Here is a 16,090-nt window from a genome sequence, read left to right as displayed (position 1 = left end):
CGACTTCTTTTCTTTTCACTATTATTAAATACATGCATAAATATGAAAAATATGTGACCTCACATTTAAACACACACAGGTTAAAAAGTCCTAAAATTCGTGTGACGTAATTTATGGCTCCTAATAATAAACCGTTATATTATTATTATATACCTATTATATACCACTATATACCTAAAGATTAGAACCTGCCACGCCGACGATAGTCCCTTGATTACGATTGGCCGTCTTTGCGATGTTTTTTGTCTACACCAAGGCTAAATAAATAACATTGTTATAATGCTCAATTATGAATAAAAGAGTTAATTAATTATCCGTTTATTTTATTTCCATAAAAACTGATTGGTAACCTTTGAGAGATTACTGGTGGCCCAGAGGCCTTTCCAGTTTTACCAGGGCAGGTGAGCGAGCAAGGGCTCAGCCAGGAAGAGTGGGATTTGCTACCAGCTACCCGAGCGCCTCCAAAGGAGACTTAACAACTCAAGAGTAGCTGTTTCGTGAATGACACTGATAGCATTTAGGTAGTTGGCCCATCATTTCGTGTTGTAATTGTTTTTGGCTCGTAAACATTTTATTGATCTTAATATGGTATAGGTACCTATATCGAGGGGTGAAAAGCTATTTGGTTTAAGGGGCATTCTTGCAACTTTACAGGAGAGCTATTTAAAGTTCAAAATTTGGAAAAAATAGTTTTTCACCCCTTAATATATATTCCTAAGCTGGTAAAGTTAGAGGGTTATGCCAGCGTAACCTGCCCGGTGAGATCACGGGGCTCTAACCTGAGGACGTTGCTAACACTAGCCCTAGTAAGAGCAGTGGTTCCCAGAATCTACCACCGGATCGAAAATGCGACCCACTGAGAAGATCCGGCGAGAAACTCAGTGACCTGTGTCTGTGGGGTCATAATATAAGAAAGTTTACTTAAATAAAACTATAACAAATCGGTTTTGATATTAAATTTAATAAATAAATCCACATAATTTTTTTTCTGCATCAAATTATTATTTTCTGTATTCCAGCCCAATTTCACTTCCTGATATCGGTTTTATGATAAAGTTGAACTTGAAATCTAACTTGCTTACATCAGCACTGATTTTGTACCTCCGTAGAAGGTGCGCTAGATTAATCTTCATCAGCGTCAAGGCGTACGCTCTGCCTGTTGGAACAAGTTACTGAGCTCAAGTACTCGATGAGTAATTAAGACTTACTTACTTATCAGCAAAATACTGGTGGTAGGGTATGTTATGAGCTCACATCGGCGAATAACACCACCCTGCCTTCAGCGGCCACGGAAGCACAAACCCGTCTTGAAGGGTAGTATGGCCATTAATCTCTATAATTGGTTTAGTTGAGTGGCGGCAGTTCACGTGGTGAAGTCTATGGGCTCTCGTGTAACCATTCAATATCAGGTGGACCGTGAACTCGTTCAGCCGTCTAAACAAGAAATTAACCAAAAAAGAATAGACAAAAAAATTTGGGTACTGCTATAAAAAAGGTACCTATCTAGCCAAAACTTACTGTAATAAACCTTTCGTGAATAACGACTTAAGTAATAAAGACATTGTTTTGATTATTATTTTAAGCTAGCTACTATTTTAAACTAGATATTATATATTATTCTACTTAAATAATTAGTTTCACAATACAGTGTTAATGTTTCAATACAAAATAATGTAGTCAAATATACTCACCAGTGCAACTTCGTTTGCCAATACTGAAAGTCGCAAAGGCGTTATCAGGTATTTTCTGGGGATCCAACCATCGTTCAGGCTTGAATTTGTTTACGTCTTCACCCCACACTGTGTGGCGATTTATACCAAACAATGATATCGAGCAGTCAGTTCCAGCTTTAAGTGTAAAATTTTCTAAAACAAACCGTTTAATAAAGTATAAGATTATTTCGTATTTTTACACAATTAAGATTAAAAAAAATCTATATCTCATAGGCACATATTTAGTCTCAATTAGTGAACTAGCAACAGCCCGTGGGCAAGGAGTGATGATATTCTAGGAAGGCGATCATCCGTCACTAGTTTGTCTTTCGTAAGACGCGTGACAACTTACACTTACGTCTCTTTGGGTCTCTCTCGCCGGACCCTAAACCCACTGAAGTAGGAAACCTATGGAAATGAAACGTCAACAAAAAATTCGTGCCAATGTGACGTCATTTGGCCACAAAACATGGCGGTTTTAGTGCTGCCCAGAAGATTTTAATGTTAGTAGGTTTTATCGATAAACGTTCTTGGCTTATTTTATTTTAAATATTGTTGAGTATGAATGTATTTGTAGAATTTATACTTTAATAGGAATTAAGTATATTGTTATGTGCAAAGATGATGTGATTTAGATATTATGTGAAATCTAAGACGAGTTTGTGCTTCAAATTTTCCAAGTAAACGATATGACGATTTTTAAAATTTGCTACACTGATTTTATAAAGTTGTCGTTTGCCGCAAAACATAAAGATATGGCATAGTACAGTGCCATCAGCCCATTTCTAGCATGCTGAATGTTATCGTATTTTGAGTATGTGTTTTTCTTAGACTATTACAATCTATTTTAATTGTTTTGCTGACTCTAAAGTCCGTAACAGACTACCGCAGTGCACCTCAAGGAAGGTGCACCGCACCATTTGAATCACTCTCACCTGAGAGTGATTCAAATTTTAAACTTATCAAGGGACCGCCTGATAAAAAAAAAACACCTACAGAACATTTATTCGTTAATGAAATTACAAACGTCATTCCTTGTGACTTCCTCTCTAAAATCACTTAATTAATAAATATTTAACGAATTTACAATAGTGTTTTACTCACTGCGGAAGAAAACTATTTTATTTAAATAGTTCCGAAGAGATTTTGTCGGTAGCCTTTTTCCCGAAATATCTAAACAGAATGTTTATATATGTTTTGATGACATATTTTAAAGAGGTATTTATGATTAGTGTCATGATGAATAGATTCCGACCGAAAAATGGTGTCCGATATTACGGAAATATATTATTAAGTGTATAATCTATGTTTCGGATGAGGGCTCCATAATGAATTTAAATATATATAGATAATAGTTTTGGGGCATCGACCTTCTTGAGATCCTATAAAATATGTTTTAATTATTATTTTTGTACGTTTTAAGCATGATAAAATTAGAAATTTTATATAAGCAATCATATTAAATCGATATCAAAGTCAATAAATAATGTACAACCCAAAACAGACGGCCGAACTGACGTGACAATGACATTTGGCGCGCTAAACATGGCGGATTTTCGGCCTCATTAGACGGAGACGGAGACATTTACGTATATTCATGTTTCATTTTATGTACGCACTGAAATACTGTTATATTGTTTTCTTGCGAGTTAAAGTGCTGAGTAAGAACGAGATAGATATATGTTTATGTGTGTACCTTCAAAATGGGTGCTATTTATATAAGCAATTGTACGTATAGAACAATATGTCGTGTCCCTACTATATAGGTCTATGCCTAAACCTCACACATCTCAAGTATATTAAGTGTATAATCTATGCTCACACACCGCGGTCTACTGGTGCTTTTTTTTGCCTTTATATGTTGGTAGTCTCGAGAGGCTATGCCAGCTCCATCTAAAATGGTCAGGTCTTCTTCTTCTTCTTTATTTTTCGGCTCCAGCACGGTTTGTGTATTAGCCAGCGTCAAGTAATCAGTTTTTTGAACGAAACGAAATAAAATGAAATGAGATGAGATGATATGGTATTAAATATAATCTCGGTAAAATGGTGGTGATTTACTAAGACTTTTTCAGTGGACTTTTTGGAGGATGGAGGATCCCGATTAGTAACGTTCAGCGGCTTTATTTTATTTTCCCACATTTGTGCACTTTCGCAAATACCATATTGTTCATAAACTACCGTTATTACACATTTAACTTCAAGAAACACTAAATAGAAAAAATAAAACAAATCACACAACTTAACTCCTCGCGTTCCCGCCAAAAAAACCCGTGTTCAGTTCAACAAGGCAGTTCAGTCGCAGAACATGAAAGCTTTTCGACTAGATGCTTGAAATTAAACATTTATTCAGGCACTCACTAAGTTTGACATCCTCCTCGATATGTCTCAGACTAACCGGTCCCATTGTATAGAGTCTCATGGTTTCCTTCAGGACTGCTTCAATGTAAACAAGTTTAGATATGTCTTCTTTTTCTAGATCTCTGTCTGAATCACCAAAAACATCCATAATCCTGGAACATTCGTATGATATCAGCGATTGACAGCTAAAATAACAGCTTTATAATAGCAATGAAGAGTCTTTTGGATTATGTATGTAATGTATTATATAAGTAATATTTAGATTTCATAGATATTAATGACAGATAGAGTTAAAAAAAAATTTGACTGCCTTTAATAATATTAAAAAGGTAAAAAAAGTGTACATATTAGCTAGTCACTGATTATCATAATATATTAAAAATTCTGGCAGTAAAATATGCTACAAAAGAATTCACTATATTAATGAATGAATTGAAGTAAGTTTGGAGCCTGTCATTCTCATGTAAATGTTATATTATTACTAGAAATATATATTATGGAGTCGAACACAATCTTTGAATTTTTATTTTTATTTAAACTCCGATTCAAATAAGTCGGCTGTGGATGAGCACTGTCTTATCTTTAATACAGTTATGCATTTATAGTTTACACGTTTGTGATTCCGCCTCTTTGGGACGCAATGAATCCTCCTTGAAGGCGTAATATTTTCAAGAAATGGATTACCAAAGAACATTACTTTAAATTTGGAACTCGCGCACCCGCCATTCGCATTCCCGCTTATTTGCAACGCGCAACATTAAAAAAAAAACTAAATATAACTCGTTTTTTCACTGCTATCCCATCATATCAAAACTTTCAATTATTGTAATATTGTGAAGTGTTCGCGTCCGTTCACCGCTCATAAACAATTAAGGAATCTTAACGCTGAAGAAGAGTTTGAGAACATCAGGTGAGTCAAGAGTTTTGTTTTCTGATTCAAGCTGTTATTAGAACTTCAATGCGCCGCCGTAAAATTTGGCTACCGTCTGCGGATCGCATTTCATAGCTTTAAACCATTTTCCATCCGCATACCTACGTGATGTAACACCAATTACACGCCACATTATCTTACTATGTATTTTGTTATAAGTTAGTACCTTTGGATTTCATTAACAAGATTTTATATTAAAATTTTTCCGACAAAGCCAAAAGTCTCAATACAATAAGAGATTTAGTTCATCTTTTGCCGCATTAAAACGGTTAAACATTTATAATTTATCACAAATTATGAAAATTTAATGTTGTGTATTATTGCATAATTATTGAAGTCTTCTCCGGCTCAGATATAGTTATTAGAGTCGCTACCGTGGAAATTAGTACCGGCATATACTTAATAAACGTCCAGTGACTAATCTTAATCCTCTGCCGCGACTATAAAAAAGCAATAATAATTTTGTCGCACAATATAAAAAAAAAATTATTGGAATGTCTTTGTGTATTTTTTAAATTTGTTTTAATTTTACTTACTACGCTTTAATGTTGCAACGTTAGTGTTTTATTTAATTTCGCTTCAACTCTAATTCTCATATGGTGTGTATTTAATTCATTAATAGATTTAAATCTTTACTGTTGGTAGGAAGTCTTGTGAGTCCGCACGGATAGGTACCACCACCCTGTCTATTTCTGCCTTGAAGCAGTAATGCGTTTCGGTTTGAAGGGCGTTGTACTGTTAAAATTGAGACCTTAGAACTCATGTCTCAAGGTGGGTGGGGGCATTTACGTTGTAGATGTCTATGGGCTCCGGTTACCACTTAACACGAGGTGGGCCGTGAGCTCGTCCACCCATTTAAGCTATAAAAAAAAAAAAACTTAGGTGATGTGATACAAAAATGTCGAAAAAAATGGTTTTATCATCTCTTAGTTAGTTACTAGTTACTCACTCGTTGTAAGCCCTGTCTTGAACTTCTGGAAACGATCCCAAATTTACAAGTACATAAACCAGGATCCACGAGGAAGTGTCGAAACCAGCCATGATTGCTGTGTCAACTTCCTCTCTGATTTCCTGGTCTGTTAGAGCGTCTTCTTTAGCTAATTTCAACATAAGATCCAACAGACCTTGATATTTATTATCTGCAATCGATTAAAAAAAAACATGAAACAAATGGTTTTGTGTAAAATTACTTCGTTATGATGTAGTCGGCGAACTTAAACTATGCTGACCTAGAATGGATTTTACATAGAGACATCGTGACAAACGACTAAGGGACCGGAGAATTGTAATAGTTGTTGACAGCATTCTCTGAGTAATTTACCCGTTTCGCCAACGAACGTTCACTGGTGGTAGAGAATATTTTGAATACGCATATGCGGGTAGTATCGTCCTGCCTACTTTTGACGCAAAGCATCATCCATCCTGGTTCGTAGGTGTCATGCAATATATTTGATTTCGACCCTATGATTCAAGACGGTGGAAGATTTATAATCCTGGTGATCAGTTATTAACAGGTTGATTGAATATGTATCCCAACTTTAGCATTGATCCTACATACCTCCATCGTGCATAGTCTGAAATTCCACTGTGATAGAATGGATAGCTGTTATTCCAATACAGTTTTTCTAATGTTTAATTGTAGAAAAACCATTTAATACCATGTGAACGGTGAGCTCTAATGACCAATAAAAATAAACACATTAAATCAAACCAGCGGAAACCGGCCGCTGTGGCGCTAATTGTGTGAAAAAGACCGTTTTTTTTTAACTAGGACTACGTTAGATATAGAATGTTCTATAACAAAAACAGTTTCCATGTCTCTGAAGTGTGAACCACAGCGGCAGTAGTAATAATAAAGTTACATATAGAACAGTTACAAATCAATCGCAAACTAAAAAAACAAACACAAATAAAAAATAGGATACTGATGATGACGATAATATTATTTCTTGACCTGTTTCATTTGCCGCTGCTACGCCTGATGCCAGTTCAGATCGTTTTCTTGCAATAATCTGTCAAAAATAAAAAAGAACAGTAATAAAATATTAAAATATACACAAAAAATTGTAAACAAATTATGTAACTATACCTTCCACAGTAAACACTTTTTGAAAAACCTTCAAAATAATACGGGCGACTGCTTTACGACCGACAAGGCCTGTTAATATTGTATTCTTATGGTAATCAAAAGCACCTATTATTGTTAGTGTCGGGGTCACTCGTGAACATTGGTAATATCAGGGACACAACCAAGCCACTGCCTAATGGAAGAAGTCTTTTCAAATATCGTATGACGCAAAAAAGCGCTGTGGTTCTAGATGGAAAGGATGAACTGTACTTCGCTGTGGTGCGATTCTAAATTAAATCTTATGAAAAATGTAAATGACTCACTTTATTCGACATTTCATTAACAATTCTAATCAGTTCGTCTTCCCTTTTTTTGATGCTTGTCAAATTATATATAAAATCAATCTGTAGCCAAACTCGAGTGAAGCGTTTTGTGATGATCGTTAATATCTCGTCTACAGCTGACATGTACGCTTTGGTGAAGTTTTCGTCTTCATTGGTATAGACACCGAATGCTGTTCCTAAAATTATCGGTGTTCTTTTATGTTTAGATTAGTGGATGAGCTCACGACCCACCTAGTTTTATGTGAGTACCGGAGCCACTGAGGGCTAGGTGGCAAAAGGTTATCTAAAGCATAACAGAAGCACCGCAATTATTAACACAATCATGAAATATGTCCATTTGTTGATGTATGTACTACTATTTTTTTTATTGCTTAGATGGGTGGACGAGCTCACAGCCCACCTGGTGTTAAGTGGCTACTGGAGCCCATAGACATCTACGACGTAAATGCGCCACCCACTTTGAGATATCAGTTCTAAGGTCTCAAGTATACTATTGTATTAAGTTTTTGACCTCACGTAAGCGTAGCCATCCAGTCTCGAAGGTGCCTGGCGATAGTTAAGTTATGAAATCTATGTGCTAGGTAACCAATAAGCTCCCGGCTTTATGAAAATATATGATAAAGCTTTCCATTTGCATAAATTAGTCTCCACACGGCATACCTTTTATAAGTGCAAAAATGACGTATGTGTCAATCTTCGATTTTAGCACAAGGCACGTTTTTAAAAAAAAGTCCAATGAGATGTTTTGAATAACGTTTTAAGGTCCAAAATTTTGTTCTTCTCCTAGCGAAATTTGCTAATGTGATTCTTCTTCTTCTTCCAGTGCCTCTTCAATCCTGAAGGTTGGCCGTTAGCTTTCTATATTCATTTTTATCAGCAGCCAGCCGGAACAAGCTGTTCGACGGAGGCAATACCGGTCCACTCCCTAATGTGATTGGTTTTTATTAATGTAATCCAAATAATTATAAGAAACAAAAACTTACTGAAAATTGTATTCATGGCCATTTTTCTGATATGAAACGATAAATCTTTTAATCCTTCACCCACCATAGGAGCTAAATCGGTGACGAGCTGTCTGGCGTTATCGTTGAATATACCAAGGTAGGTGTTCAATATTTGGGGGGAATTGGACGGACTAAGAAGTTTCCGGTGACGTTTCCAAATTTCCCCTAAAACAAAATCAATAAATTCATTAGATATGTCAACTGAATGTGAACGCAATAAGAATTATTAAGAACAATGGTTTTATTTCCATTTTTAAACTGTATCTGGTTATTATTTGACTGCTGATCTCATTGTGTAGAAAAGAATGTAGCACGTTTACCAGACCGCTAAAGATTTGATGCTGCGTTATCATTATCAGGCACGGATATATTGAAAATTATATACCTGACCCCGTTATAAGTCCGTTTCCGAGCCAACGCGAACCGAAACTGTAAACAAAGTGTTTCTGCAAACAGGCATTAGCGACAGTAAGTGCATCTTTCGGGTCTGTTATAACTGAAACAGAAAATAATAATAATAAAATCTATATATATATATATAAATGAATTGCTGTTCGTTAGTCTCGCTAAAACTCGAGAACGGCTGGACCGATTTGGCTAATTTTGGTCTTGAATTATTTGTGGAAGTCCAGAGAAGGTTTAAAAGGTACATAATATGAAAATTCTCGGAATTAAATAAAAATAACAATTTTGTTTTTCCTTTGATTTGTGCCCCGTCGGACAGATTTCTTTTGTTTGTTTTAAATTTATTTTATACAAAAGCTTAGGTCTTTTATTTATCGATTGAGGCACTACGAAGTTTGCCAGTTCGGAAATAAAAATTTCAAAAGTTCACGTGCAACAACCAATATTTAGAGATGCCAAGATGTTAAATGATGTCTACAAAACGACTACTCTGTATTCTTGGCAGAACGCCTGATCTCTTTCTGGAATAGAAGTCAAAAAACGTATGAAGGTTTTTTGTTTTGATTAATTAGTGCTTAGACGGGTAGACGTACTCACAGCCCACAAGGTGTTAAGTGGTTACCGGAGCCCATAGACATCTACAATGTAAATGCCGCCATCCACCTGGAGATAGGAGTTCTAAGGTCTCAGTATAGTTAAAACGGCTGCTCCACCCTTCAAACCGAAACGCATTACTGCTTCACGGCAGAAATGGGCCGAATAGGCAGAAACCCATGCGGACTCACAAGACGTCCTACCACCAGTAATTACGCAATTATAATTTAGCGGGTTTGATTTTTATTACACGATGCTATTCCTTCACCATGGAAGTCAATCATTCCCGATCCTGCGGACAGAATGGAAAGCAGTCGACGTCGCCCCAAACACGTCATTTCGGATCCTCCCGATCCACTAACGATGCTTCTAGGTACCTCAAGCACCGGTCATCGTTCTTGTCGAACCCGTCGCTTGCGACGAAGGGCTCGACTAGTAAATTAACCCTCAGACACAGCCCACAGAGTTTCTCGTGGTTCTAGTTAAAATATTATTTGTTTCAAATAAATATTTAACAGAATAGTATTCGAAACGTATTGTATTATAATAAATAAAAAAATATCTATTACGGTTTTGTTTTTAGTCTAATAATAAAGTTGAAATACGACCGTGCATATTAATTAATGTTGTCGTGTGTGAAATCAGTGAACATGTTTCTCATTTTAAAAAATAAAAATATGTAAACAAAGTAATTCGATGTAATAACCGTAGAATGGGGATCGCAGCGCTTAAAATAAAACTTCCACTGTTCCAAAATCTTCTGTTATAATAATACTTAAAAACTAGCTGACCCGGCAGACTTCGTAGTGCCTCAATCGATAAATAAAAGACCTAAACTTTTGGGGGGGACATTAAAGGAAAAACAAAATTGTTATTTTTATTTAATTCCGAACATTTTCATATTTATCTACCTTTTAAACCTTCTCTGGACTTCCACAAATAATTCAAGACCGAAATTAGCCAAATCGGTCCAGCCGTTCTCGAGTTTTAGCGAGACTAACGAACAGCAATCCATTTTTATATATTATATATAGATAGAAGATAGATTAATAAACACTATTATTACGCCTTGCTCATTTTTTAACCGTCCTCGCCATCTTCCTATTTCTGTGTCATTCTCTTTTCCCTCCTGTTTTCTCTCATTCACATCTTAATGGTCCGTTTCACACTCTTTTCATACGTTCCATTCTTACCAATCCTACATAAGGGAATTAAGGATTACATGTTCTGTACTGTTCCCATCCTATGTTTTTGTTCTTCACAAAACATTATACATACATACATATTAGAATTATAAAAATACAATCTTCATAAATCATACTTAAAAAATTAGACGCTTTAGAAAGACACCCGGGTGTTTTCAATAATTGTGTTACCTATTCATTTCTATGTAGCTAGCAAAAGAAACGCGGGAAAGGCAGTTAGAAAATCGGTTTTTCTAACACATAAGGCAGCAGTCTGGAATATTCGTCTGACATGAGACATTGCCTGGTTCGAAATTGAATGAATGTATCTTTTTTTAAATCGCCAAAATGTCCCGATGAGTTTACAGTCTACCTGGTTTAAGCGGTTACCAGAGACCGTACCGTTCACACGTCTTTTTTGACGTGTCTCATAGCGGGTGGTCGCATGGCGTACCTTCGGAGAGACCGTTGTCCAACAGTGGACTAAAGAGCTAAAATAGGCTGTTAATGATTGCTTTCAGGTGTGAGTTCTTCACGGCGTGACATGATAAGTCGAGATATGTAACGTAGGCAGCGGCTCGGCTCTACCTACAAGGGCAATAAAAAAAATATACATTGAAGAATGTGTATACTTTTGAATTAAATTATTCATTATAGAGTTTTTTTTTTTCATTATTTAAGAGGTGTAATCTAATACGTACGTCCTCCCCTCACTCCGCCGGTAATCAATGGCGTATATAAGTAGAGTAAAGCCCCTATCCGTAACGATAGGATTTTTTAACGCTTACGGTCTCGCAAATCAACGTGATCAGGTTTCTGACTTTTTGCGTGACCATCAAATTGATATATTCTTAGTGCAGGAGACCCTACTTAAGCCCGCGCGCCGTGACCCTAAAATCGCGAACTATAACATGGTCAGGAATGACAGGCTCTCTGCTCGTGGTGGTGGTACCGTCATTTACTATAGAAGAGCCCTGCATTGCGTCCCGCTCGATCCTCCCGCGCTCGCTAATATCGAAGCATCAGTGTGCCGAATCTCACTGACGGGACACGCACCGATCGTTATCGCGTCCGCTTATCTTCCACCGGATAAGATCGTTCTAAGCAGTGATATCGAGGCGCTGCTCGGCATGGGGAGCTCTGTCATTCTGGCGGGCGACCTAAATTGTAAACACATCAGGTGGAACTCACACACCACAACCCCGAATGGCAGGCGGCTTGACGCGTTAGTCGATGATCTCGCCTTCGATATCGTCGCTCCGCTAACCCCGACTCACTACCCGCTAAATATCGCACATCGCCCGGATATACTCGACATAGCGTTATTAAAAAACGTAACTCTGCGCTTACATTCGATCGAAGTCGTTTCAGAGTTAGATTCAGACCACCGTCCCGTCGTTATGAAGCTCGGTCGCGCTCCCGATTCCGTTCCTGTCGCGAGGACTGTGGTGGATTGGCACACACTGGGCATTAGCCTGGCTGAATCTGATCCACCATCGCTCCCGTTTAGCTCGGATTCTACCCCGTCTCCTCAGGATACCGCTGAAGCCATAGACATCTTAACGTCACACATCACCTCGACATTAGATAGGTCATCGAAACAAGTTGTAGCGGAGGACTTCCTTTACCGCTTCGGGTTGCCCGACGATATTAGGGAGCTCCTTAGAGCTAAGAACGCCTCGATACGCGCCTACGACAGGTATCCTACCGCGGAAAATCGTATTCGAATGCGTGCCTTACAACGCGACGTAAAATCTCGCATCGCCGAAGTCCGAGATGCCAGATGGTCTGATTTCTTAGAAGGACTCGCGCCCTCCCAAAGGTCTTACTACCGCTTAGCTCGTACTCTCAAATCGGATACGGTAGTAACTATGCCCCCCCTCGTAGGCCCCTCAGGCCGACTCGCGGCGTTCGATGATGACGAAAAAGCAGAGCTGGTGGCCGATACATTGCAAACCCAGTGCACGCCCAGCACTCAATCCGTGGACCCTGTTCATGTAGAATTAGTAGACAGTGAGGTAGAACGCAGAGTCTCCTTGCCACTTGCCTCGGATGCGTTACCACCCGTCACCCTGATATAAGTTAAATACTTGATCAAAGACCTACGTCCTCGCAAGGCTCCCGGTTCCGACGGTATATCCAACCGCGTTATTAAACTTCTACCCGTCCAACTCATCGTGATGTTGGCATCTATTTTCAATGCCGCTATGGCGAACTGTATCTTTCCCGCGGTGTGGAAAGAAGCGGACGTTATCGGCATACATAAACCCGGTAAACCAAAAAATCATCCGACGAGCTACCGCCCGATTAGCCTCCTCATGTCTCTAGGCAAACTGTATGAGCGTCTGCTCTACAAACGCCTCAGAGACTTCGTCTCATCCAAGGGCATTCTCATCGATGAACAATTCGGATTCCGTGCAAATCACTCATGCGTTCAACAGGTGCACCGCCTCACGGAGCACATTCTTGTGGGGCTTAATCGACCAAAACCGTTATACACGGGAGCTCTCTTCTTCGACGTCGCAAAAGCGTTCGACAAAGTCTGACATAACGGTCTGATTTTCAAACTATTCAACATGGGCGTGCCGGATAGTCTCGTGCTCATCATACGGGACTTCTTGTCGAACCGCTCTTTTCGATATCGAGTAGAGGGAACCCGCTCCTCCCCGCGACCACTCACGGCTGGAGTGCCGCAAGGCTCCGTTCTCTCTCCGCTCCTATTTAGTTTATTTATTAATGACATTCCCCGGTCGCCGCCGACCCAGCTAGCCTTATTCGCTGACGACACAACCGTTTACTACTCAAGTAGAAACAAGTCCCTAATCGCGAGTAAACTCCAGAGCGCAGCGTTAGCCCTCGGACAGTGGTTCCGAAAATGGCGCATAGACATCAACCCGGCGAAAAGCACAGCAGTGTTATTTCAAAGGGGAAAGTCACCGCTTATTTCCTCCCGCATTAGGAGGAGAAATATCACTCCCCCGATCACCCTCTTCGGCCAACCTATACCCTGGGTCAGGAAGGTCAAGTACCTGGGCGTTACCCTGGATGCATCGATGACATTCCGCCCGCATATAAAATCAGTCCGTGACCGTGCCGCGTTTATTCTCGGTAGACTCTACCCCATGATCTGTAAGCGGAGTAAAATGTCCCTTCGGAACAAGGTGACACTTTACAAAACTTGCATTAGGCCCGTCATGACTTACGCGAGTGTGGTGTTCGCTCACGCGGCCCGCACACACATAGACACCCTCCAATCTTTACAATCCCGCTTTTGCAGGTTAACCGTCGGAGCTCCGTGGTTCGTGAGGAACGTTGACCTACACGACGACCTGGGCCTCGAATCTATCCAGAAATACATGAAATCAGCGTCGGAACGGTACTTCGATAAGGCTATGCGTCATGATAATCGCCTTATCGTTGCCGCCGCTGACTACTCCCCGAATCCTGATCACGCAGGAGCCAGTCACCGTCGACGCCCTAGACACGTCCTTACGGATCCATCAGATCCAATAACCTTTGCATTAGACGCCTTCAGCTCTAACACTAGGAGCAGGCTTAGGGACCTCGGTAACCGTACTCGCCGAACTCGACAAAGAGTTCGCTGTGCAACCTAACCCATGAATCAGCTCGCTGAGTTTCTCGCCGGATCTTCTCAGCGGGTCGCGATTCCGATCCGGTAGTAGATTCATTCGCGAAGCAGTTACTCTTGAGTTGTTAGGTCTCCTTCGGAGGCGCTCGGCTAGCTGTTAGCAAATCCCACCTCTCCTGGCTGAGCCTTTGCTCGCCCACCTGTCCTGGTGAAACTGGAAAGGCCTCCGGGCCACCAGTAATCTTTCAATTATAAAAAAAAAAAAGATGTAATCTTTGTCTTTCGTTGTCTGTAAATAAAGTTTCCTATTGACACACAGGACTGTTTCGCAATAAATTTAGGCATAGGATTAACTTAATAGAAATACTTACTGTAATGTCTTTTGAAACCCATGATAATTTGCAATACGCCTCCCTTGTCGGTGCAGTCCTGAGCCAAATTCTTCAAATTACGCCATATGGCTGAAATTTTAATTATTTGTTTTGAATCACTTGTGCCAACTTGCTATCACCCAACCTGCTCATAATCGCTTCTTCAGTCCATGAAGACTAAAATATGCATACCAGGGCTTTACTGTAACTAATATATAAAATAAACGAGCATACCCATATGGTGGACAGTTTTTTTATTGCCCTTGCCCAGGCAGACGAGCATATGGCCTAGCTGATGGTGAGGGGATACCGGCGCCCCTGGACTTCACCAATGCCAGAGCCAAGCCGCTACCTACCGTTAAGTACTCTCCACAAGCCTCATTTGAAGAAGGAAGAATTTGAGCTCATTCTAATGCCGGATGGTCAAAAAAAGATTATTTATGGAAACAGTGGTATCAAAGTTTGAGAGGATCAGGATCGGATACCTGTATGGTATTTTATTGTTTGAGAAGGTAAAACAAGCATAAAGCCTTTCTCGATAAGGTACAGTATCAATGCGTCGGGCTCTGATAGTTGGTGATCGACTTATAACTTACCTGAAATACACCGAACGTGTGAAATCAGTTCACTCAAGTGCTCTCACTCAACTACTTTGTATTTCTATTCGGATCAAGCTGATGGGTAGTGGTTCAGGAGAGCTCCAACATTGGTGTTGTCCATGAGCGTCCATGAGCAAATATTCGTTTAATTTGAAACGCAGTATAAAGCTGTTAGATATATATTAAAATGAAAGCAAAACATTCAAAGCGTAATTAGCTTGGAGACTTCAAGATAACTACAGCGTACATTTTTTAAATTAAATAAAACAAATCATCAATAAGTTGCGTATCCTACTAGCACCGCTACAGGAAACTAAAAAAAAATTCTTATACGCAACGATATGAAGAGCTATAAACTCTCAGAACAAGATAAAAATAAAATTGAAAACCAATGTACAGATTCAGAATTCAATAAAAAAACTTACAAGTTGTATCACCCATAAATAGGTATGAGTGTCCTAAAATTGGTAGCAGACCTTTGTGAAAAGGTGGCGAATCTTTATAATGCCGATAAAAAAGCATCCAAGACCCCAGAACAGCAATAATAATCACCAGAGACACAGTTAAAATAATCATTTTATAGTTACTTGAAAAAGTTGTAAAATTTAAGTAATAAATGTAATTAATAAAAATTAAAGTCACGCCCGTCCTTAACAGCACTTGTTAATTAAATGTTGAATATTTCTGATCTTATCAGTAGATCAGTAATAGATTGTAGGACAGACGGTTGTGAGAACTAGTCCGTAAGTAAATGGCAACAATACGCCATACCAAGGTTAAGGGTTTCGTTCCTGCGGAGACGAAAAAAAAAGGAAATTCCTATATTCTATGACGACACTACTACAGTATTAGCTAGTTATTAGCCTTCTTAGCACACAAACAACTATTAATAATAATGGAAACGAAAAATGTAATCATAACTTCTGCATAG

At 39.0% G+C, this 16,090-nt stretch overlaps 1 protein-coding gene across 1 annotated transcript; it reads right to left on the bottom strand.

The window, feature by feature from the left end:
• Positions 1–941: 941 nt before the first annotated feature.
• On the bottom strand, positions 942–15,907 carry LOC114250768 (cytochrome P450 4C1-like). Its single transcript, XM_028184769.2, has 10 exons — positions 15,585–15,907; positions 14,561–14,650; positions 8,803–8,913; positions 8,397–8,582; positions 7,393–7,589; positions 6,956–7,013; positions 5,951–6,140; positions 4,071–4,222; positions 1,692–1,865; positions 942–1,156 (listed from the first exon to the last, which is right to left on the bottom strand). The coding sequence occupies exons 1-10, from the start codon at positions 15,733–15,735 to the stop codon at positions 1,002–1,004; spliced, it is 1,464 nt and encodes a 487-aa protein (XP_028040570.2). The 5' UTR covers positions 15,736–15,907; the 3' UTR covers positions 942–1,001.
• Between the last annotated feature and the right edge of the window lie 183 nt (positions 15,908–16,090).

The sequence above is a fragment of the Bombyx mandarina genome, chromosome 26 (genome assembly GCF_030267445.1).
Source record: "Bombyx mandarina strain Sakado chromosome 26, ASM3026744v2".
Classification (NCBI taxonomy): Eukaryota; Metazoa; Arthropoda; class Insecta; order Lepidoptera; family Bombycidae; genus Bombyx; species Bombyx mandarina.
This window is presented reverse-complemented; position numbering and strand designations above follow the sequence as displayed.